Here is a 26,629-nt window from a genome sequence, read left to right as displayed (position 1 = left end):
TCTTCGACCACAGGGAACTCTCGGACTCTACCGGGCTTTTGAGCGTCCTCTAAGGACCAGGAGCAGTTCAGTTTTGTCCCTTTTTCATGTTGTTGTTTAGTCGTGTCCGACTCTTTGTGACCCCATGTACCAGAGCACGCCAGGCAGGAGTTTAGTCAAACTCATGCTGGTAGCTTCGAGAACACTATCCAACCATCTCGCCCTCTGTCGTCCCCTTCTCCTTGTGCCCTCCATCTTTCCCAACATCAGGGTCTTTTCCAGGGACTCTTCTCTTCTCATGAGGTGGCCAAAGTATTGGAGCCTCAGCTTCAGGATCTGTCCTTCCAGTGAGCACACAGGACTGATTTCCTTCAGAATGGAGAGGTTTGATCTTCTTGCAGTCCATGGGACTCTCAAGAGTCTCCTCCAGCACCATAATTCAAAAGCATCAATTCTTCGGCGATCAGCCTTCTTTATGGTCCAGCTCTCACTTCCATACATCACTACTGGGAAAACCATAGCTTTAACTATATGGACCTTTGTTGGCAAGGTGATGTCTCTGCTTTTTAAGATGATGTCTAGGTTTGTCATTGCTTTTCTCCCAAGAAGCAGGCATCTTTTAATTTCGTGGCTGCTGTCACCATCTGCAGTGATCATGGAGCCCAAGAAAGTAAAATCTCTCACTGCCTCCATTTCTTCCCCTTCTATTTGCCAGGAGGTGATGGGACCAGTGGCCATGATCTTCATTTTTTTGATGTTGAGCTTCAAACCATATTTTGCACTCTCCTCTTTCACCCTCATTAAAAGGTTATTTAATTCCTCCTCTCTTTCTGCCATCAATGTTGTGTCATCTGCATATCTGAGGTTGTTGATATTTCTTTCAGCAGTCTTAATTCCGGCTAGGGATTCATCCAGCCCAGCCTTTTGCATGATGAATTTTGCATATAAGTTAAATAAGCAGGGGGACAATATACAGCCTTGCCGTACTCCTTTCCCAATTTTGAACCAATAAAGGCTTAATAAAATGAACCACGGAGAAGGGAAGTCGATGATAAATTTATGGTTTGTATTCGGTCAAGTATTGTGCAAACCCGTAAAACTGAAAACGATACATAAAATTAAAAATAAATTAAAAGTGGCACTTTGCAATCCGTCTGTTTCTGGGAATGTGTATGGCACGTGGCCTCCCTCCTTCCCATCAACGCAGTTCTAGCCTTAGGGTTAAAGGGGCGGCGCCTCGCTCAAGGCCGCCGTCGGACTCCCGAAGGAAACTTCATTTCCCATCATGCGCCGCGGCAACGTTCCCACCCGTGACGTGGCTCGATGCGATTTGGTCTCGCTTCCGATGCTCCCTCATCTGTTTTCCTTTGGATTGAAATTCCTGTCAGGGAAACGGGGGGGGGGGGGGCGACCCACCCTGGCGTCTTGCCAAAACCCTTTCCATTTTTATCCTCGCTCAGTCCCTTTCCCTCGCTTATTTCTCCCCCCTTACACCAAGAACAGGCAGCCTCAAACCCGTGAATGCCATTCTAAGGAAGGGGCTCCGTGTTATAAGACTTTCACCTCATAGAGGGTCGCCCAAGGGTCGTCCAACCCCCTTCAAATGCAGGAATCTTGCGGGGGGTCCGTATAAATAATACGCTCCCCGTTCAATTAAGCTAAGCGCCACTTGGGAGAAAGACATTTCCTTTTTTCCTCAGGCGCTAAACTGTTATAAAAATCCCAGCCAGGCAGTACACTAGACAGCCCTCTTGCGGGTAGGGAGGCTTTACTGTGGCAAGTGGCCGTTGAAGGAGGTCCTCGCGCGCGAGGCGCCTGCGCACTGGGCCGCCTCCGCGAGGAGAGGGAGGGAGAAAAAAGCGCGAGGGAGAGAGACGGAAGCCGGGAGGCTTTTCCTGAGGTACTTGGAGTTGTCCCTTAAAGGGCGTGGCGTGGTGTGGTTTTTCCCCCCCCCCTTTTGCGGGAGGGGGTGGGGCCGTGGGAATCGTCCGCGCACGCGCGCGTACTGGCTCCCTCATCCCTCCTTCCCTCGCTCGGTTCCAGAGGGAAGAAGAGGGGAGCGATGGAGCGCTGGCCGGGCTGGGCCGGGTTGTGGGAGGCCTCGTGGTCCCGCTGGCCGACCTGGGAGCTGCTGGCCGCCTGCGCGGTGATCGGCGCCCTAGGCTGGATGCTGCGCTTGCTGGAGAGGAGGCCCGGCGGCCGGCGCCGCTGCCAAGGCCCCGGACCTGCCGCCCAGGGGGCCTCCTTGGCCGCCGCCGCCGCCGCCGCCTCGACTCCTCCGCCGCCGCCTGCTGCCGAGGAGAAGCAGCGCTGCCGCGGGAGCCCCCACCAAGGTGAGAGGGAGAGACGCCCCACAGACCTCTCTGCTCCTGCGGCTTCTTCTCCTTATAGCATGTGCACATTTGGCATCTGAGAATCAGGGCATTCTTGTGGGGAAAGGAAGGAGGGATCTCTGAACGAATATATATATATAATATATACACACACACACACACACACTGTATCTCGTTTTGCCTTGGTAGAGTTATGATCCCTGGTGTGCGTGGGGAGTCCGTGCTTTGCAACAACTGGCAACAAATGCGATTGTGCTTTTTTCCTTCTCAAAATACATTTTAATATTTTGTTTTCCTTCATAGATTTAATAATCTTTTAAGATTGTCCTTATCTCCTCTGACGTGGCTCTGGTTTTATGTTTTCTTTCTTTCCCCCCTGGTGGTTTTTCATAAGTTGGTATGACGCAAAAAAAGCCCTAAGCGTTGGTCTTAAAAAATAGTAGGATGGATTATATCAGGCACCCCCAAACTCTGCACCCTCCACATGTTTTGGGACTGCAGTTCCTATCATCCCTGACCACTGGTCCTGTTAGCTAGGGATGGTGGGAGTTGTAGTCCCAAAAACATCTTGAGGGCCGAGTTTAGGGGTGCCTGGATTATATGGTGGTTTTGGTTTTTTGTGTATCTCATTTGTTATTTGTAGGCCTTTGGGCAATAGAGGCCTTCAGGGTGGTGTACAAAGCGAATGCAGATACATATTTGATTAGATCATAGACACGTTGAAAATGATGAATTTAAGTTCGCCATGGCTAACAATTGATTTTAGTATGATTACTGGAAGTATAGCCTAGTTAAAACTCAGTAATAATAATAATGACATAAATGTGTATGGTACTGTATTTAACAAAGCGCAAGAGTGGAAATCCTTCTAATGTGAGAAGCAAACAGGAGCCAGGAGCAGAGGAAGCTGTGTGGAGACTGGTGTAAGCATATACCATGCAGATTACGTGGAAATAACATGCAGTTGTTTTAATTAATCAAGAACATAATGTTGTCTAACCTTTTGTGTCTAGTATTTAGCTTAATTCTCATAGTAGTTGTCATGTTGGAGATGAGTGTCATTATATTGTTACATGCCACCCCAATCTCTGCTCAGCGATAACAAGATTCCAGGGGGTTCCAAGCACCCACCCAGCATTGTGCTCCAGTGGAAATAAAGGCAAGTCTGCAGTGTCTAGGAAATATGGTTTATTCACACACATTTACACCTGAAGCCTGCAGTGGAGGGGCCCCCAGAACGTTACACCCCAAAAGTGTCTTGTGGCTCCTCTCATAGCTTCAGCAAGGTTGGGTCCAGCAGTCAGTCATGGCCCCCTGCTGTCTTGGTGCAGTTTCTCCCAGCCAGTGCGCATGGAGTTCTGCCCAGTTTCCTCCTTGTTCCCAGAACACCTTGCCAAAACCCTCTGTGTAAAAACCCCTCAGTTACCTGTAGGCTCTTTGACTTGATGGCTTTTGCTGTGGGTTAATGTCAAGGCCATCATCTCCCTTTGTCATTCTGTCTAGCAGAAAAACAAGCTCAGCCTGTCTGCTCTGATTATCTGATTAAACCCGAGCACCCAAGAATGGGGAGGGGGGGGGGAGAGGACCTGAGAGAACGAGTGAGAGAACTAGGGATAGGGAAGAGAAAAATACTTTACCCTGCTCATTCAGGTCTAATAACTTGAGATTTCAAGCTGTCAGAAATTTATCTCACTAAAGTTAATGAGTTTGTACAGCATAGCCTGTCTTATCACATCCTGTAGTGTCATATTTTCTCTCTTGCACTTCTTTCTTGATGTTCCACTTGATTTCTTTAATATTTCTCAGTTTTTCTACTTAAACCTTTAGATTTTTGTTTTTTAGTCTCACCCAGCCAGTTGTTGCAGATTTCCTAATTGCTTTTTTTTTTTAAGCCTGCAGATGACCTAGTATATATTTTGGGCACTTTTATAAATAAGTGTGGATGATTCTTCCCCCAAATTGATGGACATCCCTATGTAAAGAGATCTGTATTTATAGTTACACCTCTATTAATACATCTGAACTGTCGCTGCAAGCCTGCCTACTCCTGGGAACATTCCACTTGCAGAGTAATTGCCTACTCATCAATACATTTATTAAGATGAATTCCAGCTGCCAGCGCTGACTCACAGTTTGGGAGTCTTTCACACATGGAGTTCTTATTGACAAGAATACTTTATTGAGACTCTTTAAATGTAAAAACCTTGCCCAGAAAAGTTAGCTCAGATCTCAACCTGCTCTTCCTTACCATATTTCTTTTCCCTTTGCTCTTAAATAGATTCTTCTTGTATGGGGCATGCCACCTACACTGTTTTACTCAATTACTGTGTTTTGAGTTTTCCACAATATTTTTTCTACTTTTGTTTTTAGCCAAATAAGAATTGCCTTTATCCTTGAGGTGCTAGGAAAAAGTGCAGTGGAATATTACTCAAGAGTGCTGTACCTTGATTATGTTGTTGGAATATACCATACCTTATACCAACTGGCACAATGTTTGGTAGAACAGAGGTGATTCTTTTCACCGGGGTTCAGCAAACTTTTTCAGCAGGGGACCATTCCGCTGTCTCTCAGACCTTGTGGGGGGCTGGACTATATCTCCTTATCCTTTTGCTGCTGAAGATGTACCCATACTTTAAAAAAAACACAAAGCAGCCTCTTAGAACAAGGAAACAGATTGATTTTTCCTTTCATTTCTAGCAATCATATCATTTGGCAAAATCCTGTTTTATTCCAGTCAGATTCCTGTTTCCTGCTCTCTTCCATTTTTTTGCTCATTTTTTCTCCCTTAGTTGTTTCACCTCCAAAACTCAGGTCCTCATTTCTTTACAATCCACAGCCATCCACTCTAAATATTAACCCTTTTCTCTCAGCCTTCCCTCAAAATATCTTACCTGATCTCTTCTGATTTTTACCTAAACACTTTCCAAAAGCCCCATTACCCAAACTCCCTTATTACCATCACAACCTCCTTTTCTCTTACTATAAAGCCAGCACCTTCTGTCAAGAGCTTGCGTGTAACCTTCCACGCCTCCCTTTCTATGGAGGCGCAGGTTGCAGCCACAGCAAAGGTGGCATTTTTCCATCTCTGCCATATCAGGGAATTGGTCCCTTACCTTTCTCATCCTGATCTGGCCACAGTGATCCATGCGATGGTTACCTCCAGGCTTGATTATTGTAACTCGCTCTACACAGGGCTGCCCTTGAAGCTGACCCAGAAACTCCAGCAGGTGCAGAATGCTGCGACGAGGCTCCTTACGGGGTCCTTGCCACGGGATCACATTCATCCAGTACTTTACCAGCTGCACTGGCTCCCAGTGGAGTACAGGGTCAGGTTTAAGGTGCTGGTTTTGATCTTTAACATCCTATGCGGCCTAGGACCCTTGTACCTACGGGACCGCCTCTCCTGGTATGCCCCGCGGAGGACCTTAAGGTCCATAAATAACAACACTTTGGAGGTCCCAAGCTGCAAGGTGGTTAGATTGGTCTCAACTAGGGCCAGGGCCTTTTCAGTACTGGCCCTGACTTGGTGGAACGCTCTGTCACAAGAGACTAGGGCCCTGCGGGACTTGACATCTTTCCGCTGGGCCTGCAAGACAGAGCTGTTCTGCCTGGCCTTTGGTTTGGACTCAGTGTCACCCATATGTTTCCCTCCTTATGGTTTTCATTTATGGGCTACTATTAAAATGAGGCTGCATTTTAAATAGTATTTTAACCCGTATTTTAATAAACTGGTCCCCCCCCCATATTATGTTTTATTGTAATTTTATTGGTGTTGGCCGCCCTGAGCCTGGCTCTGGCCAGGGAGGGCAGAGTATAAATTATTATTATTATTATTATTACTAGTAATAATAATAATAATTCATCCATGATCTATTCTCTTCTGATAGCACCACCAACCAGCATCCTTGGATCACTCACCTACTTTCCCTGACTGCATCCTAGTTTTCTTAAAGTTTTTAGGAATGCTTCTAACAAGAACTCTTATACAGTGGTACCTCTGTTTACAAACTTAATCTGTTCCGGAAGTCCGTTCTGAAACCGAAACCATTCTTAAACCGAGGTGTACTTTCCCTAATGAAGCCTCCTGCTGCCGGTGCCCTTCCACTGTTCAGCTTCCGTTCTGAGACCAAGGTAAAGTTTGCAAACCGGGACACTACTTTCAGTTTTGTGAAGTTCATAAACCAAATAGTTTGAAAACAGGGCTGTTCTTAAACTGAGGTGCCACTGTATTTGGTTCTAATTCTCCTAAACTCAGACTAGTATTTGCATGCTTATTGATTTTTTCTAATATTTTCTTAGTAAATTCCCTTTTGAGACAAGTTAATTCCCTCTTGATAGAATAAATTCACATATGCTTCTCATCTGTTCTCTGTGTTAACTCTTGGGGTGCCAACCTCTGGACATTGGCCAGATCTCAATGCAAAAGACCCCTAAAATTGAGTGTCAGATTGCATGTGAGAATTGCAGGCTTGTGTACTAACTGCAGCCTCCATAACACAATCTTATGCCAGGAGAATCAATTTACTTTGAATGTTAATAAGTAGCTAATCTGTTTGAAATTATTAACTTCACTGGGAACGTGGGCAGTAAGTTTGTTGTGACCTAAAAATAGAGGCAGTAGGTTAAATGGTTGAGTATATTTGATGTTCTTATCCCACTGAAATATTCTATTTATTCTAATCTATTTTAAAACTTCTTCCAGTTTTCCTTTTATGGTTGAATTCTTGCATCTGTTTCATTCTCTTTTTAAGTAGAAGAGCAGACGTGGATCTAAAGCTTCCTGCCAGATGCTTAATGACTAAGTACTGAAATGGTGCTCAGTATTCTTGCTGCTAGCATTAGTCAGTGTTTCTCAAACATGGGTCTTCAGCTGTTGTTGGACTACAACTCCCATCATCCCTAACCATTTGTCCTGCTAGCTTGGGATAATGGGAGCCGTAGTCCAACAACAGCTGGAGACTCAAGTTTGAGAAACAGTGCATGTAGTTAATACACAAGGGGAACAGTCTCCCTAGGGAGGTTGTGGACTCTCCTTCCTTCAAGGTTTTAAAGCAGAGGTTGGATGGCCATCTGTCATGGATGGTTTAGTTGAGATTCCTGCATTGCAGGAGGTTGAACCAGATGACTCTTGGGGTCCCTTCCAACACTACAATTATATAAAGTTACAGAGTAAATTGTTTGAGGCTGGAATTTATATATTTGAATACACAGGTTTCCTAAGAGGCTCTTACTGAATCATTGCTTTGAATTCTGTAAGTCATTGACAGTAGCTATACAGTGGTGCCCCGCAAAACGAATGCCTCGCAAGACGAAAAACCCGCTAGACGAAAGGGTTTTCCGTTTTGGAGGTGCTTCGCAAAACGAATTTCCCTATGGGCTTGCTTTGCAAGACGAAATGTCTTGCGAGTTTTTCCGACTCCCCCCCCCCCCTTTTTCTAAGCCGCTTATCTGCTAAGCTGATAAGCCGCTAAAAGCAGCTAAACCGATAATAAGCGCTAATCCGTCAATGGGCTTGCTTCGCAAGACGAAAAAACCGCTAGACGAAGAGAATCGTGGAACGGATTCTTTTCGTCTTGCAAGGCACCACTGTATATGAAAAGGGACGCGGGTGGTGCTGTGGGTTAAACCAGCACTGTGGTTCGCTAGAAGCAGCTTAGTCATGCTGGCCACATGACCCGGAAGCTGTACGCCGGTTCCTTCGGCCAATAAAGCGAGATGAGCGCCGCAACCTCAGAGTCGGCCATGACTGGACCTAATGGGTAGGGGTTCCTTTAACTTTACTATATATGAAAAAACCCACTGTTTTAAATATTTCCCTGTAAAATTTTGAAATTATTAGCAAATATTACAAAAATGGGGAAGGGGTTAATACTGGGGTTTCTGCCTTAGTGCTGTACCCCTCTACTGAATTAGAATCATAGGATTGTAGCGTTGAAAGGGACTCTTGAGGGTCATCTAGTCCAACTCCTGCAAAGAGGAATCTTTAGCCCAGTGCGGGGCTTGAACCAACATGCTTTACCAATGGAGCCATCCAGCTACATTTGCTAATCACATATTTGCCTTGTTGATAGGAAACATTTGTAAACTTGAGAGCTTACAAAGTTTTAACATTACATAGTGTGTTTAAATTTAGTTGCACAGTGCTATTATCTTCCCACACAATGCACATGATTGAGATAAGATGTATTTCAAAGTTGTCTTTGTAATCTGAACCTTTGCATTCAGAACAGAATTGCTAGTGTAATAAACAAAATCTGCCCTTATTCTCTTATGGGGGACACAAGAGACCTTATAGAGTCCTTTGTAGGTTCTCCACCGGTAGGAGAAAATAACAGAGGCCAACCAGACAATATTGAGAAGCAAAGTAGCTAGTAAGCCTGATTGGCACAAAATATTCTTAAGAGTTGCTTTGAGCAATGCTTGTCATACACCTGGGTTTATTAAGATACTTCAGCTGCAAAGGGGGCCAGATGCCCAAAACAGATACAGGAGAGTGCAGGAGTGGTGTAAATTCTCCCCTTGCATTTCTAGTTAGTGCATTGATCTGCCCAGCAAGCACCTTATCAACCCTTCTCTTCCCAGTTGGTGCAGCTATCCACTAGTGTGAGAACCTAGTATCTGACTTTGGAGACTTTGGTTTTCTGTACACTGTTTCAACCTGCACCTTCAGCTAGACTAGTCTCAGTGAGAGCCAAGCTAAGCAACCCTTGGGAGAAGATTCGAACGTCATGGGACCAACCACCTCTGAGGAAGGTATTAATGAATGAACAGGTTCACATGCAAGCAAGTGTTCCTCCTTTAGGGATTTAAAAACTTACCATAGGGTTCACACAGCCCCAATTACCCCTTTAGCTTTCACTCACCTATTCTTTGATAACAATGAGCTGACTTATTAGGAGAAATTGCTCTTCAGTATTTGAGCCCTCAAAGCTAATAATCTGTTTGGTCGTCTTTTCATTTGGTGGTGGTTGTTTTTCCTCTCTAGGAACGGTAACAATGGATGCTATTTTATCACGATTAAAGCAGCTAACTTCTGATGAGCTCAGAGAAGAGATCGTTAAAGCTGGACAGAAATGTGGGCCTCTTACACTTACAACGAGATCAATTTTTGAAAAAAGATTGGCCCAGGCACTATTGGAACAGCAAGGAGAATTAGAGGCAGAAACCTCACTTTTGAATGGTGTACTTGGAACTGCTGCAGCTGATGCCAGCCAACTGCAAACAAAGAAACCTTCAAGGAATCAAAATGGTCACATAGGCTCCTCTGAGGATGGCGATTTTGGGTACAGTATGGGTTTGAACCCCCCAGAAGAGGAAGCCCTAATGCACAAGGCAGACAATGATTCTCTGATCAGTTCTCAGACTCCATCTAAGGAGCCTCTGCTATACTATGGTGTATGTCCGGTTTATGATGATATATTGGCAAGAAATGGTAATTTATTTTTATTTTTACCACTGCAGTGTAGTTAAAGATCAAGTTAAGCAAATGTACCTTTCATGGAGGAAAAAGAGTGCTATTGGAGAATAGTAATTGTGGTTAATTTATTTTACAGATTAGTTATTTAAAATGTATACCCTACTCTTTTATAATATGTTGAGGGTGGCCAGCATTTAATTTTTTTAAAAGTGCAAAAAACCCGAATCCTGTATTCTTTCATATAGCCTTTTCATTTATTTCTAGCTTTAGGTTTTTCCTATATTCATTATTACTGTAGAAGAGTTTGTTGGTAATCTACCATTAAGCATTCCATTGGGAAGTAAATTGAAAGGAAATTCTTGCAATTAAGCAGTTTTCAATAGGTACTGCAAGCCAGTGTTAGAAACTAAGATGAAAGCTAGGAGCTAAATGGCACCTTAAACCTAAGTTATGGGCACAGTAAGAGTGTCTAGGTGCACTTTTTTTTGTAACAAGAATACAAAGCTGAAAATTAATGAACTGCAGCTAAAATATTATGTTCATTTTTCACATGGTCTAGTCCTTCCCCTGCCTACCCCCTAATGTTATTAAGAGGGTCTTTTCTCTAGTCTTCAGAGAGTAGCTGGAAGTGGGGAGGCAGAAAAGGGTCCTCCTTTCCTTCCACTCTGCAGTTTTAATCTGAAATCTTAGGCACAGTACTACGTCCAGAGCTCAGAAATTGCTTGCTGTAATGAAATTCCCTGTCACAAAATGCACCTAATACAATGGGAGTTTCGAACTGCAAGCCTGAAACTAGAGAATCTAATGTTCTCTCTTTGAGGAAGCATAATCCCGAACAACCAAGGATGACATAACAGCTCTTGGGATGCTCAAAATATTTCAAGACTGATCTCGGTTCCACCCTTACTTGGTATGGGATTAGATTTGAGATTAAGTATTTAGGAGACTAATGCTATTTATGGAGTCAGTCCTAGAATATACAGATACTATTTTTAAGCTGCAAGAATACCAGATGTGTACAAATATCAGAACTTCAGTGAAAAATTAGCCTAGTTTATCTCAATATCATACTGTTATTTTTTTATTATAGTAGCAGAGGATATTCTGGATGGGAGTGGGAGAATGCATGCCTTAGGCAATGAGAACTGTGTTCAATAAAGATTTTTGACAGTGTCATATTGGTATAGTTTGGTAGGGAATTTTTCAATGGCTTGTCCTTTCTTTGCTTGCTGATGAAAAGTGTTTAGGGTTGCATCATAATCATGATGAGAATGATTTGTAATAAGCCAGATTAGTGCAATCTTATCACGATTGTTCTCTTTCTCTGTAAGACCCCCCAAATTTGGCATATTATTACAAATTTGCTGTCAAAAATGTATAAGAATTTAAGTCTCTTTTCCTGAAAGTAAAATTCACCGAGCCAATTTTGAACTCATTTGAGCATTTTCTCCTGCAGACTACCACGATGGAAATAAACTAATTTGATTTGTTTCTGTTCCAGAGAGGGTGCATGTATATGAGGATAAAAAGGAAGCCTTGCAAGCTGTTAAAATGATAAAAGGGTCAAGATTTAAAGCTTTCACAAATAGGGAAGATGCAGAGAAATTTGCCAAAGGCATATGCGACTATTTCCCATCTCCAAACAAGCCCTCCTTATCTTTGTCGCCTGTGAAAGTTTGTTCCGTGTTCAATAGAGGTAAGTGGATGCTTTTAAATGTTTTCCAGTTCTTTAACTACTTAAGTGGCTTTTGGAGTTGGGACTGTAGTTTATACTTAAAATACTGCCAGTGCTGTTCTTTTTCTGCTTTTAAAATGTAGCTCTGAGAACTTTATTTTGACAGGGATCATGTGAATTCCTAAACTGGTTTAAAGCTTATAAATATTCTTTATTTTAAAATTAATGCTGAAGGATCTGTTCTTAATTTACCTGCCTAGAAGTTCTGAACAATAGGTATACAGAGTTTGCATATAAAATAACCTGACACACTTTCATGAGCAAAGATCACATCATGAGTAGAATACCATTTTTATTTTGATAGACGGCTTATGCTCTCCTGAGATGGAAACAGTTAGTAAAGAGAGAGCCAACAGTTACAAAAGTCCTCGTACGCAGGATCTTACTGCCAAGCTTCGGAAAGCGGTTGAGAAAGGAGATGAAACAGCATTCTTGGAACTTATCTGGAGTAATCCTCGCTATCTCATTGGCTCTGGAGACAACCCAACAATTGTTCAGGTGTGGGAATGGTTTGGCTTTTGCCAAAACGAAGTTTGAATTAAACCCTTTGCATCCTTTCCCCAACTTGCTAACCGAGGGAAATGGCTTCAAAACTCATCTGCACAAGAGATGGGCATAGTGTTAGTTCTACAGTGTTTTTCTGTGCTGCTTCTGGCGGCTTTCTTTCATGTAGAGAACCTTGGGGCTTCACTTTTTAAAAAAATGATATTGGGAGGGGGATGAGGTTTGAAAACTAAATCAGTTTAAAAAAAAATTTAATTTGCTGGCTGTTTTTGGAAAGTCTGTAACCAAGAGTGACTAGCTTTTGTGGCCCCACCAACACCTTCCATCCCCTTCTGGGTGCTACATGCCAAAAAAGTAGTCATAGCCACCTCACAGCTGACATGCACACACACAAATACACATACAAGGGACGCAGATCTTCCATCCTTTCAATCTACATTGTGCTAAAAAAAAACGGATCTTGTTCCTGTTTGTTACAAACAGGTTTGCTCTTCTCTCTCTCTCTCTCTCTCTCTCTCTCTCTCTCCCTCTCCCTCTCCCTCTCCCTCTCCCTCTCTCTCCCCCTACACTTTAAGCCAGGCATAGGCAAACTCTGCCCTACAGATGTTTTGGGACTACAACTTCCATCATCTTTGACCACTGGTCCTGTTAGCTAGGGATGATGGGAGTTGTAGTCCCAAAACATCTGGAGGGCAGAGTTTGCCTATGTCTGCTTTAAGCTGTAAAAACTGAACATACAGGCTCAAATGGTAGCAATAACTTGTATAAATATGAGAGAGGCTTGTTCTCTGAGCACATTGTTGTGGGGCTTTACTAGTATCCCTGTTTTCCAAATTCTTAGATTTCCCCTCTAGCAAGACCTAACACCATCAGCTTGTTAGTATAGAGTTCTCCAGGTAGATTGAAGGCTTTACAGTATATGTTTGTGTTTCCTGAATTTTTGTGTATGTAAGATCTGAGGGAAAACAACAACATTGCTGTAAGTGTATTCCTCTCTAGCAAATCGTTCAGATTTCATATTTTGTGAATGTGTGCCTATTTCTTTTTAGGAAGGCTGTAGATACAATGTCATGCATGTTGCGGCCAAGGAGAATCAACCTGGTATCTGCCGGTTGCTATTGGACACTTTGGAAAATCCTGAATTTATGCGATTGATGTATCCTGATGATGATGAGATAATGTTACAGAAGCGCATTGGATACATTGTTGACCTTTATCTTAACACACCAGATAAAGTGGTGAGTTTCTTTTTCTTTTTGTTTGTGTTGGATACTGAAGAATAACACTGCTAGCCTGTTATTTTAAATAAAGAACATATGGGCTTGGGTCCAGGCTACCAATGCATATCCACTGGAAATTAAGCCCTTTTGAGTTAGAGGGGACTTGGGCCCAGGTAAGTGAGGACTGGATTGCAGCCTAAAGATAGCTCTGTTAATGTGAAAACAAAAAAGTGAATCTGAAGAAGTGTGCATGCACACGAAGCTCATACCTAGAACTAACTTAGTTGGTCTTTAAGGTGCTACTGGAAGGAATTTTTTGTTTTGACTATGGCAGACCAACACGGCTACCTATCTGTAACTTAATGTGAAAAGTTAGTCATGACTTAATTTGTCTCACTGAGACAAATAAAGTGCAAGTAATTTAGTCTAGCTCCAGCGCAGACTTAATTAAAAGCCAGTGCAGCTTAATGCCATATTAGCAGTTGGGGCAGCAGTAGCAGTGATTGTTATACATCACTGCCTCCCCCTACCTTCCTTAATCACCACTGCCTTTTAAAGCAATATTTTTTAATCTCTTGATTTTGTTACTATTGATTATCCCATGGAGGCCTGTTGTCAGGCAAGATATAGCAATGTTTTTAGATATGTAGTTTTAGAATTGGGGAGTTATGGGCCTGGTTTGCAGCTTAACCCAGCTCAGGTTTGGATAGAACAAGCTGCAGTATGTGGTTTGTTACTCCCTGTGCACCCAGGAGCTGGAGAGGACTGAGATGTGGACATTTAAGCAGTGGGCCACCAATGCATTGCTCATTTGTATCAAACTATAGTTAAACACTAATCCATGGGTTCATGTGATGGGTGAACACAACCATAATCTGTTTTGCAACTTAAAAAGATTTTTTTTAAAAAATAAAAATAAAAATCAACAACCCCAAAATAGCCTGCTTAAAAGGAAAAATCTTCATTGTTCATCTAAATGGGGCAAGCCTATGAACGCGGTGGATCTCAAGAAGTAATGAAATTCAAAATTTCATTTGATTGGGAGCCGCCCAGAGTGGCTGGGGAGACTCAGCCAGATGGGAGGGGTATAAATAATAAATTATTATTGTTATTATTCCAGAAGTCTAGTCGGATAATGGTTAAAGTCAAGAATCGGCACCTTGAAATTAACCCCAAAAATGGGGCAACCAGTGGACTCCTGCAGTATTGGTGTTAATATGTGGTTATGTGCATCCCAACGCTTAATTTATTAATACACATACCTTTTCACATACCTCAAGTGAGCATCACATGGATCTTGTTCACCCATGCAAATGAAGAGGCTTTTCCAAATGCACATATATACTTAGGTGAAAACAAGGGTCCAGAATAGGAAATAATTGTATTTTTTCTTTTTATAGGGATTTGATACACCACTACATTTTGCTTGCAAATTTGGGAACCCAGATGTGGTTAGTGTGCTTGCTTCACATCCAGATATTGTAAAGAACCCAAGAAACAAGTACAACCAAACTCCAGCAGAAGTAAGTTGTCCTTAAAACATGTTATGACCACTTTGGTTTTTGTTTAAATGTGACTGTTCTTTACCTTAGTGCTCTCTGGTAGTTTTCTGCCATGTACGTTGGCAAAAGCCTCCCCGAATTATTTGTAGCTTGCAGTGCGGTTTTAATAGTTAAACCTATAAATTATTGGGACAGAAGTGCTGCCTATTGAGCTGTTCCAAATGGATAGATCAGTACAAAATGTGCAACTACTCTGTTCTTTAATCAGTACCTTGATGCTTTTTTCTAACAGGTAGTTTGTGAAAGAAGTAAAAATAAAACTGTGGATCTGAAAGAGAAAATCAGGGAATACTTGAAAGGTTTGTATTTAATCTTGGTTGTCTTTAGAGGTTCTGCAGAAGTAATACCAAAAAATTGTATCATCATTTAACTTTTTATTGGATGATACCAGAAGCAAATGACATGTATTATTTTATGTACCTAACTGGAGTGTTAAATAAAACTTACATGGTCTCTGAAGTAGAAACAGAATGATCCAGTATCAAGTGAGAATTTTATTTTTGAATTGTAGGGAAATTGAATCCACAGACCTGGGTAGCATTTAAGTGTATGATAAACATTCTTAGAAACTTAACACCATTTTCAATTATTTGTAACCTAGGTCAGTGTTATGTGCCACTCTTCAGAGCAGAAGACAATGCCTCACAACCTGTGATTGGACCACCTGTGATTGGAGCACCTTGGTCACCTGATCAGACAGATGATAGCCCTCATGCTTCTTTACCCAGATATTTTGGCAGCCCCAAAGATCCTGTGTTGACAGTAAGGGCTTATGGAGGCCCAATGAGCCCTTCTAAGGTAATAGAAACCAAGAAAATATTTAGTCTTGTTTTTTCTTTTTGGTGTTACTTTGGGCTATCATACACCTGGATTAAAATGAAATCAAGTACACCTGTAGAAGTCCAGAATCAGGTACATTCTGTAGAACAGTCTACAACAGGGGTCAGCAACCTTTTTCAGCCGTGGGCCGGTCCACTGTCCCTCAGACCATGTGGTGGGCTGGACTATATTTTTTGGGGGAAATGAACGAATTCCTGTGCCCCACAAATAACCCAGAGATGCATATTAAATAAAAGGACACATTCTACTCATGTAAAAACACACTGATTCCCAGACCGTCTGTGGGCTGGATTGAGAAGAGGAATGGGCCGCATCCGGCCCCCAGGCCTTAGGTTGCCTACCCCTGGTCTACAAGTTTAGGAGCACACAGGTGAGGTTAGTGTGCTTACTTCAAACCCAGATATTGTAAAGACCTTCCTCACATGCAAATTCTTCCCTCCCCCCTCAACCCCCTTCTGTGGGTTTAACATTTCCTGTGACACTTCTCAATCTGGGCTAAAGAAAACCAGCCTTGGTGAACTTGAGAACTTGCTGTGAAGAAAGCTGGGAGACTGCTTGAATGAGTGGCGGAAAATTCCAGTCAAAAGCAATCAAAGCATAGTGAGGACTCATCACTGAACCTACCTAGTGGCAGTGAAGGCGGCAAAGAAGGCATACTTTTCTGCCTCCATTGCATCCTCATTTTGCCGTCCAGCAGTGCAGGCCCTTTTGCAGTCTGGCACTTACTTTACTTTAACATGGGTTATCTAACAATTTCACTTTGTGGGGATGTGTGCAGGTGGTACCAATAGTGCAGTCTTGCAGCCCAAGCCAATCTATTAATTATGGTTATGTTAAAATTGGACTTAGGTTTGTTTGCCATTACATAGACCTGAAAGTACAGCAGAACCTTGTTTATAAAGAACTAAATTTATAAAGTGCCACACTGGGTGCTCTTTGCAACTAACAAAATAATAGCTCCCTAGAGGTCTCCATTTTATCTATATAGCCAAGCACCTTACTGTCTCAGAGGAATTAATTGCCCTTCAGTGTCATAATCTTAAGCACACATGCAAAAATACAGTACATAGAAAATAATTGCTGTCTTCAGATGTCTGCTATGGAAAAGGTAGTTGGAAAGAATTAGATATTTTCAATTAATTTATTCATTTCAAGCTTATTGATAAATTACTGTTTTATCTTTTGGGGGGGATATTTATGTCCTGCTCTTGTACTGTAAATATGCCACTCAGACTTATAACATATAAAACTGAAATTTCACAAAAACCAAACTCAAGCAAGAGATAAAAAAAGAGGTATTTGGGGGAAGAGTGCAATGGCTATATTGATGGGGGGGGAAAATGGAACAACCCATTGTTATGCTCTTAATTTCTTAGCATAAGATATGCATGTACTACTTTACATGGTGTTCTAGACCTCTGATAACTAGTGTAAGCTGTAGTTTTTAAAAGTCAGTAAAGCTTGCTTTGCTCTTGGTATTTTGTATAAATGAATAAGAACTCATTTTGAATATAGTTTAATGAGTAGAATCTCATAACAGAGACAGTAACACTGATAATGTGGACACACTGAAGCAAACTGTCATTTGACGAGGTTATATGGATCGTCACTATTTCGCAAAGCAATATAGGACTAGTTTTAACTTGGTAAAACAAATAAAGTAGGTGTTGTGCTGCATTTGTGTAATTGTTCAGATAGAGTCAGTTAAAATGTAGGAAATAGAAGTTGTGCTTCTGAAATCCTGTGTTGCAAAAGTAATGTTTCTTGGAACATTCTGATCTTGCAGCTCCTCTAGTGCTAGCACAACTTCTCTCCACAACTAGGGCAGTGTTGCTGTTGGAAGTTACATTGTGGGCCTCATCCATGTGGCCCAAGGCTATTTGGTGTTGGGACCTGTACTATGCTGAAGAAAATTCTGCATCACAAAGGGTTACATCAGATGGGCCCCTAAGTTGATTGGAAGTTTGCATGAAAGCTGGATGGTTCTGGATGACTAAAAGATGCTCATTCCAGATTTTTAGGAAGAGAAGATTAGCATGTTCTAGATTGAACTACAGTAACTGAATGCAATTTTCCTCCCTTAAAGGCGGAAGAGTTCCACAGACTTTGGAAGACCCCACCTCGAGAGCGAGCAGGGTTTTTTAACAATCTCAGAAAATCTGATGTGGAAAGAGGCGTTGAAAGAGTTGGAAGGTACTTCAGAATTAATGCATGAAACGATATAGCGACAGGAATAAAATATATTTCAATTGTGTTAAATATCAAAACTTGGTAAAATGCTATGGATGAGAACAAACTGCATCTGGAGAAGCTTAGGCAGTTGTTGAGAAAGCTCCCAGCTTCTATTAAGGTCTATCTGTGCATAAGAACAGAGAGAGAATGGAACTTTGGAGGTGACAGTTTGTTCTGTTAACTTAACTGACTGTTTATTTATTTTTAAATTTCTATACCGCCCTTCATCCGAGGATCACAGGGCAGTTTACAATATAAAAAAAACACACACAATAACAAAACAAAATTTTACACAGGCTTTTAAAAAAGTCCATTTTGAAGCATATTCTGGATCTTAAAATGAATTTAAAATGAACTCAGTGAGGATCACTTGATGATGACTGCAAACTTACCTCTAAGATTTGTCATTCTGTCTTCTTTGATTGCACCTCCATGACATGTAGCTATGGCAGCTTTTCATCTCTCTCACTCCTTAAGGGCCCAGAATGTTTCAAAAAACAAAAACTCCCAATCATTTTGTTTTGCAACTAAAACGTCCAACCTTTGCTAAAAGTCTTAGCCCGTGCTCGGATCACAGCATCCAGGATTGTGAACACTTTGTGCTTAAACTGAAATAGCGCCCCAACAAAAGCTGACTTCTGCAACCATATGAAAAAGATCTTGACATTCTAAGAATGTTGAATTCTGCACTGTTATTTTTATCCTTTCTGGTTCTGCTCACGCAATACACAGCCTACTTTATTAAAACCTCTTCCTCATTGGCTTATTCTGTCTTCAGTGCAGAAGTCACTGCGCTGTTTTGTCCTGGGTCCATGTTTTCCAAATCTGTGTCAAGCTTCTGGTCCATTAGCAACTTCCACTCATTCCCTATCTTATTCTCCTTCCCCCTCTTCCTTCACTTGCATGCTTATGCCTTTTGCCATGTTGGAACCTCCTTTACTTGTCAGGCAATGCTCATTTTTCCTGCACCCTGCCTTTCCCGAACCATTTCGTCTACACATTTTCACTTTTCCTACCACCTGGCCTTATTTGCATCACCTGTGTTTTAGAAGTGCCAAATAAATACATTGCAGAAGCAGGAGCAATGCTAGTAGACTTAGCAGTCCAGTGCATACATCTATATGTGCTGTTTTTGGCAAGCTTCTGTCTCTTTATTTCTCATAGAATGCTTAATTCATTTTGTGTTAGGAGTATTTTATGTGCCTTTAAAGGTTTCATTCAGTAATAGAATTTCTGTTGAGATTGCTCATATGCTTTGACAGTAGAAAGCAAGATGGGATGGAAATTACTCTGAATTGTTTTTTGAAAATGCGGGAAATATAACAATTAAAAAGAATTTGTGAAGGTTTATGGTCATGCTTGGTGCAGAATTCACTTGTTAAAAGTTTTTTTTACAGTTGATGTACAGACTTGGGGCTGGTTAATTAAACGTGTGTTTTAGTAAACTTGTCAAATTAATTTTATGTCTTCACAAATGATTCGTTCTATCTTGTTTATTGCAGGGAGTTAGCTCATGAACTGGGGTTCCCGTGGGTTGAATACTGGGAATTTCTGGGCTGTTTTGTTGATCTGTCTTCCCAGGAGGGGTTACAAAGGCTAGAAGCATACCTGAGTCAACGGGAAATGAGCTATAAGGCTCAGCAAGAGAAAGGGGAGAATGAAACCCACAACAGATACAAAACCCCACAGCTTTCTGGTAAGAGCAAAGCATCTCTTAGTAGCTGAAGGTTAGAAAATGTTTGATTACTGAATAGATAATTTTTCAGACGTTCCAAAATAAGTCTAAAAAAAATTTCTCAAGTTTTGAGATTTACCAGTGTTAGATTAGTCGCTTAGCACAGGACACTTTAGAAGTATAAGTTAGAGCAGTATAAGTTTCTAGTGCCTTTGGGCAAGGCATTCTCTGTGGGGCTCCCTCTCACAGAGTCTCCTGTTAATGAGACCCCTGCTGGGATGCGAACTCTAGGCAAGTGCCTATTCATGCCAATCCCTGAGGCCAGTATTGAACTGGAAGGTCGCTGCTTGTTAGTATATTTGGGAATAAAAAAAATGCAGAAATTATGATGTCGGGTTCTTGGGGATGGGCCAAAGAATTAAAAAATCACTTTCATGTTCTGGGACTTTCAGAACATGCCTTCCATGCTACAAATTGAACTCCGTAGCCTTACTGATATCCCCACTGTTACACTTGGAACAATCAGGTCAAAGTGACAGTTGTATCAAACTTTTATAGTAGAGGTGCTGAACAAATTAATAAATTGTATTCTAAACAGTGTAAATAATATTTCTTTTGAAGACTTCAGTCTCTCTTATAAAATCTCTCCCCCCCCCCCAAGCTGTGAATTGAGTTTTGTAAGCTTAAGGGAGGAAACTCCCAAGTTTTATGAAGGCAAGGGTTTGTTGATGGATTCTTTGGGCTTATGCCATCTGCAACAAGGATGAGGCACAGGAATTTCTGTAGCTGTGCAGATGACAAAATACTGGTGTTGTGTTCAGTCTCCCCCCATAACAGCCCAATAAAGTGGGGTAACTGCTACCCAGAAAACTGTCAAACTGGATGAGGAATATCAGTGTACTGAGCAAAGGGATTAAGCAACAGAGTTGAAGAGAGACAAGCAGAAAATGCACACCTGTGTTGTCCTAAATGCATATTTTGCCGCCACTGAACCAGCTGTACATTCTGTAATAATAATAATAATAATTTTTTATTTATACCCCGCCCTCCCCAGCCAAGGCCGGGCTCAGAGCGGCTTACAAACAATAATAAAAACAAGAAGAATGATTACAACTTAAAAACAAAAATAAAATACAACATTAAAATAATGGAACATTAAAATATTAAAATGTAGCCTCATTGCAGGAGGAGAAGGAAAAGAAAAAGAGAGAGGGAGGGAGGGAGGGAGATGGGACATGTGATTGTTGGATGGAATACTTAACGTAATTGGCAATATCTAGTCAGTCATACGCAAGAGTAGTCATTGAAATTAATGGGCATGAGTCACTCTTTAAGTCCATTAATTTCAGAGGGTCTGCTCTTAGTCAGATATGACTTAGTTGGATATCACTCATTGGGTATAAGGGAAGTGTGACTGAGCATTACCAGATTCTGGCTAGAAATGTTTCCCCAAAACTTTTCCAATCTGTGCAGGTATAGCCCAGCTCCCTCATCCCTAGGTAGTTTTCTCAGACCTGCTCTAAGGAGCTGCTTCAGGCTTTGTACAAAGCTTCCTCAATTAGGTTTTCACATCATCTGGCTACTGCTTGATTGCAAGCTGTCTTCCATGCCCCTTTAGCCAAGGCAGCATCAGTCCAGGTTTATTTTGGTTGGGGATTTCAAGTCAGCAGCCCTTATCTTTCAGGGAGCGGTATCTGACAGGTAAAGGGTAGTGGTGCCCTATCTTGCATTCCCAGTTGTGGTATAGAGTGAGAGTAACTAAAACGAAGCCAAGACATAGATGTGAGCCAGTAGTTGGAAACCTCCAATTTCCAGTATTGATGAGAGAATGCTATTTGTATTGCAGTGCTGGGTCGGTTAACATTGTTTGTTTGAATCTTCCTGAGTCCCTTAAAAACAAAGTGGAATATAGAACTTTTGTTATTAAAAACTGACTAATCAGGCAGATGAGATGTCACACACCAAAATTCTTTTATTTTGTTTTAAAGGCAAAAGTAAAAAAAGCTGCAATTCTATTTCTGTTGGGGCATTTCTTGATGATGATGATATGAGTTTGGAAGAAGTAAAGAACAGGCAGAATGCTGCCAGAAATTGCAGCCGAACTGTTGCATCCAATGAACCAACCATCACCGACATCAGAAGCTCAGAGTGTGACATCCTGTCCATTGAGCGGACTGAAAGCATAATGCCTACAGCAGAAACTTCTGATAGGCACTTGGAGAAAGGAGTTCCTGCCAGTAAAAATGGATTTTGTAGCCCTGTGACCAGCGATAGGACAGTAAATCCTCATAGGAGGCACCCAAGTCGAGGAGAAGAGTGCCTTCTGTCTCCGGTCTCCAATTTAATGGAAGAATTTGATAAGCTGTCTTGTCAGGATCAGATGGTGGCAGGAGAATGTTCACCAGAGAAGCCAAGCCAGGCTGCCACAAAAAGCGGGTGTGAGAGTGCTCAGATGGAAAATACAAGGCAGCTTAGAAAACCTAAGGACCATCTCACTAAGACTTATTCACCACTTCTCAAGGCAGGTGCAGCTGCTGAGGATACAAAAATAAGGACAGAAGAAAAAACACCACTAGAAGTGGGGAGGCTGTCAGCAGAAACTGATGTCCGGGGAGGGGAGACAAAACAGTCTTGCAATTCTGAATTGCAGTCTGAGATGTCCTCGCAATGTCTCCTAAAAGTCTCATCCTCAAACGAAAAAGCCAAGCAGCTGTTTCTCTTAGGGTATGAAATAAACTGTTGCTTAACAAACTGACCTCGTCTTGTGGGCAATAATCATTGGGGATTGTGGCAATGCCAGATTCTGTTTTCCTAATCTAGCTCCCTTTCTGTCTCTAGGGAACAGCCAACAAAGCTGGACAATGATGTGTTAACAGCATTACATGGGTTAGAGATGGATCCACAAAAATACCCTGCTATTTACAAGTGGAGTGTGTCCGTTCAGTCCTACTCTCCTTCTGACCGACAAAGGTATACTTGGTTTCAATAAAAGTTAGCTGATGTGCTGCATTGGTATGGCTTGCTAAAAGGACTAAACCTGGTCTGTGTGGTACAGCTTATAGCTTTGCAGTGTGGCCATGGCATAATGCTTGCTAATGAACTGATTGGCCATTATGTTTCCCACCTTTCCCCAGTACAGTGGTACCTCGCAAGACGAAAAACTCGCAAAACGAAAGAGTTTTTCGTTTTTTGAGTTGCTTCGCAAGACGGATTTCCCTATGGGCTTGCTTCGCAAGACGAAAACGTCTTGCAAGTTTGTTTCCTTTGTCTTGCAAGTTTGTTTCCTTTTTCTTAAAACCGTGCATTCACTTCGACGAGCAACTCATAGCACGCGGTGTGGTAGCCTTTTTTGAGGTTTTTGAAGACTTTGGTGATTTTTGAAGCTTTTCCAAAGTCCGTGCTTCGCAAGACGAAAAAATCGCAAGGCGGAAAAACTCGCGGAACGAATTAATTTCGTCTTGGGAGGCACCACTGTAGCTAGTTCTTACTGGCAGGGTAGGAAATTCGCTCTGTCCTCTCTCCTCAGCTTGAAACATGAGGTAGAGGCATAGTGCCTTCTTCAGTACCTGACAGGCAGTTGGCAATCCTGTCATGTTCAAATACAAGTAGAAGTGTTTACTTCCAGTTTGGAGGTGGGACAGAGGAAAGCACAGGGTCAAGTCAAAACTCCGCAACTACTTTTAAGGGTTCACAGTTCCAAGACTTTCTCACCAGAACCTGGCTGACCTCTAGGCTCGCATAATACTAAGTCTTGCATATTACTAAGAACTACAGTGGTACCTCTGGATGCGAACGGGATCTGTTCCGGAACCCCGTTCACATCCTGAAGCAAACGCAACCTGTGTCTGCGGGTCGCAATTCGCCGCTCCCACACATGCGTGTGATGTCATTTTGAGCGTCTGTGCAAGCAGTGAAACCCAGAAGTAACGCACTCTGTTACTTCATCCCGAAGCTACTTCAACCCGAGGTATGACTGTAATTAACTAAACTGTTCTACAGTGGTACCTTGGGTTACAGACGCTTCATGTTACAGACTCTGCTAACCCAGAAATAGTACCTTGGGTTAAGAACTTTGCTTCAGGATGAGAACAGAAATTGTGCAGCGGTGGCAGTGGGAGGCCCTCTTAGCTAAAGTGGAACCTCAGGTTAAGAACAGTTTCAGGTTAAGAACGGACCTCCGGAACAAATTAAGTTCTTAACTCAAGGTATTTGGGTGCTCAAAGCATAACCACCTGGACAAGGTCTTTCTTAGAAGACAACAGCCAATTTACTTACAAATGATATTCAGTGATAAATGCTTGCATTTAAATATAATGTCTCAACTATATGTGGGTATTAATATTGATATCTAGAATAAAGGTTCTCACAGCAATTCAACTTCTCCGCCTTGTTACATTTTCCTGATATATAAAAAGTGTTGTCTTTTCTTCCAGCTGGTCAACTCCATCACTAAAAGGAAGATTCAAGTCTCAAACAGCTTCAAGCCCTTCAAGTGGTCTGGCATGCTGTAGCCCAGGAAAGAGCAGTCCAGTATTTGGTAGTCCTGGGAAGTACAATGTAGGTGCTGCCAGCTTCTCGCCAGATTCTGGGAGCCCTGGATGGTACAGCCCAGCATATGTGAACTACGTTATGTTATCTAAGCGCCATCACTTCTAAGCGCCTGCTCATCCATTAGAATGTGACTCTCTTTAAAATTTCAATTAAGTATTTTTAAAAGGCGTAAAATAGGGTGTTGAAACACAAATAATGTACCCCAAACTCATTTTATTTATTGCTGTCAGAGAAAGGGCTGCTTGTAGCAAATATTTTTATTCCATTTACCAGATTATTGGTGATTTGCAGATTAGTAAATTAAATTAGAGCACCTGAAGAGTTTAAGCATTTCCTAGAACCTAGAAGTTACTTTTCTTGGACATTTATCCATGTCCATTTTACTATCTGTACAGTGCTTCTCACTGGGATCCCTTTCACTGTAGCAACTGTAGATTAAAGGGAACTCAAGGCAAGTTGTCAAGTTTTAAGGTCTTCCAGTTGAGCTGAAAGGAGGAAAGCTCTTTTCTATGTATGTAGACTGCAAATTTATAGTTTGTTAATTTATCTAATTAGAGGTATTTTAAAAGAGCCAAACACTTTAGTGTCCTATGTTCTTAATGATAGAAACGAATATTTTGTATCCAAACAATTTCTCTACCACAATCCCACTTATCATGGGCAGATTTTGCTGTTCTTCCGGGGGGGGGGGCAGGACACATTAACTTTTAAATGAAAGGCCAATGCTAAAGTTTGTTAGCTACAGGAAAACTAATTCCCTTTTGGAGACTTCTGGAATAGATAATGCAGCTGCCATTAAAATAGTAAAACTTCAGGCAGCTTAAGTTTTGACATTTTGGAAGGACTCCTTCAGACTTTGATAAAGTCTGTGTTATTAGTGGCTGTATTCACTGCAAGCCTTTTTAGTAGCCTAGATCTCTACTGCACATAGAGCTGTCGTGGCTTCCTTATACCAAGTGTGAGCATTTTGTATACTGTTTCTGAGTGTGATGATTTGGTACAAAACTCCAGAACCGCACTTAAGATTCTTCCAGTTTTATTAGTGCCTTTTGTAACATTTTTATCTTGCTTTTTAATAAGCGCTGTTCTCTTATGTAAACAGTAACCATGTTTAACTTTCCAACACTTTTGGATGCAGGTTTTTTTAAGCTGTTCCCTTATAGTTTAAAGACTTGAACAGATGCTGTAACCATCCATTTATTATTTTGTATATTTAATGTAGGTGGTCTAAATGTAAATTACAGAATAAATATTTCCAGAGAGGCTGGGTCTTTATCATTATCCCATTGTTTAAATGGGCATGCAAATATACAGCCTCTCTTGGGTGCACCTCAATTCCCTTACATGACTATTCTTTTCTGTATAATTTTCCATTAGAAATTAGAGTGCCATTCAACAGATATACATATTGAAGCTGCCTTCTAATATAGGTTTCTATGACTTTGACAAGAGACTATAGAAGGAATTTCTTGACTCCTGTAGTGGAATATTTAGAGGTGCTTAATTTAGAAGTCAGCTTTTATAAATCTGTCACCATGGTATATGGTTATCTAGGAAGTCCAAACCAACTTAAAATAGCTTGCTAAAAACACTAACACTCTGAGGTACGATGCCTTCCACAATATTGAAAATAAGCTCTCAACACTCACTGATCTTTAAGCTAATATATATGCCACTGTTCCAAGGCACAGCTGCCCCTTAAGTGACGCTCTCTATGGTGTATAAAGAGCATTCTTGCTTAGAATCTTCAGACTGTTGGTTTTAAAAGAAAACCAACTTTAAGAAATTGACAGTGTTTTGTTGTAACTTCTTTGCTTTATCCTTGTTATGCATACCTTTTTGTATTTAAGAGTAGGGGTTGTAGTGACCAAGTCATACTTGGAGCAGACCCAATGAAATTAAAGGACCTAAGTTAATCATGCTCATTAATTTCAGTGGGTGTACTCTCAGTAAGACTCACATTAGATATAACCCTGTGTTGCCGCAGCACAAGCCGATCAGTTTGTAACTCTTGCCAGGGGGGCGTCTAAAGGGTTAGTGTTAGAAACATATTAATGTTTAGAATTCACATTCGAGTCCTTTTTGTCAATGTGTTCAAGTGAATTTTTAACAATCTTATTAAATTTGTTTATTTAAAAAGCTCTTGCCTCTATTTAGTGCTTGTGTGTTGCAAATATATTCTTTTGCATATTGGACTTCATTCTTGCCCCCAGCCCCTGAGCAATATTGGTGGCAACCTGGTAGAATCAGGCTTCAAAAATAATAAACTTGCACTCAATTCATAGAGGATAGGACTCTCGACTACGAGTTGTAATGCCCATATACCCACCACGTTTGAAGGCAGCCACCTCCAGCTGCTTGTTATGAGTGGAAGAGTGCCATTGCCTTCATGTCCGTCTGCTGTGAGAAAATGCTGGACTAGTTTGGTCTGATAACAGCAGAGTGCTTATGTTAACTGCTGCTGATTACAGTTCCTTAGAGCTGGTATTGTCTGCATAGTCCTACATAAAACACAAAACAGGAGAAATAAACAATAACAGTGGGAGCCCAGTGCCTGGTGCTGCAGAGTGGAGCAGCCAGG

At 41.6% G+C, this 26,629-nt stretch overlaps 1 protein-coding gene across 2 annotated transcripts; it reads left to right on the top strand.

Moving 5' to 3' along the window:
• Positions 1–1,571: 1,571 nt before the first annotated feature.
• On the top strand, positions 1,572–26,187 carry ANKLE2 (ankyrin repeat and LEM domain containing 2). 2 transcript variants are annotated; one of them, XM_081840806.1, is made up of 13 exons: positions 1,572–1,879; positions 9,298–9,744; positions 11,231–11,425; positions 11,769–11,962; positions 13,018–13,206; positions 14,589–14,711; positions 14,983–15,049; positions 15,352–15,548; positions 17,677–17,783; positions 19,325–19,518; positions 21,486–22,221; positions 22,336–22,467; positions 23,931–26,187. In XM_081840806.1, exons 2-13 carry the CDS (start codon positions 9,309–9,311, stop codon positions 24,151–24,153), a joined length of 2,793 nt encoding a protein of 930 aa, XP_081696932.1. In that variant the 5' UTR covers positions 1,572–1,879; positions 9,298–9,308; the 3' UTR covers positions 24,154–26,187. The 2 variants fall into 2 exon arrangements, with proteins under 2 accessions (XP_081696932.1, XP_081696931.1); XM_081840805.1 differs by lacking the exon at positions 1,572–1,879 and adding an exon at positions 2,027–2,312.
• Positions 26,188–26,629: the final 442 nt, after the last annotated feature.

This window comes from Podarcis erhardii (genome assembly GCF_964252035.2).
Source record: "Podarcis erhardii genome assembly, chromosome: 15".
In the NCBI taxonomy this organism is placed as follows: domain Eukaryota; kingdom Metazoa; phylum Chordata; class Lepidosauria; order Squamata; family Lacertidae; genus Podarcis; species Podarcis erhardii.
This window is presented reverse-complemented; position numbering and strand designations above follow the sequence as displayed.

Excerpts from the sequence above, each read along its gene's own strand:
- ANKLE2 (XM_081840805.1), top strand. The coding sequence starts at position 2,042 with ATGGAGCGCTGGCCGGGCTGGGCCGGGTTGTGGGAGGCCTCGTGGTCC. Across the intron at positions 13,207-14,588 it reads TTAACACACCAGATAAAGTG|GGATTTGATACACCACTACA; the intron begins GTGAGTTTCTTT and ends TTCTTTTTATAG. Across the intron at positions 15,050-15,351 it reads AATCAGGGAATACTTGAAAG|GTCAGTGTTATGTGCCACTC; the intron begins GTTTGTATTTAA and ends TTTGTAACCTAG.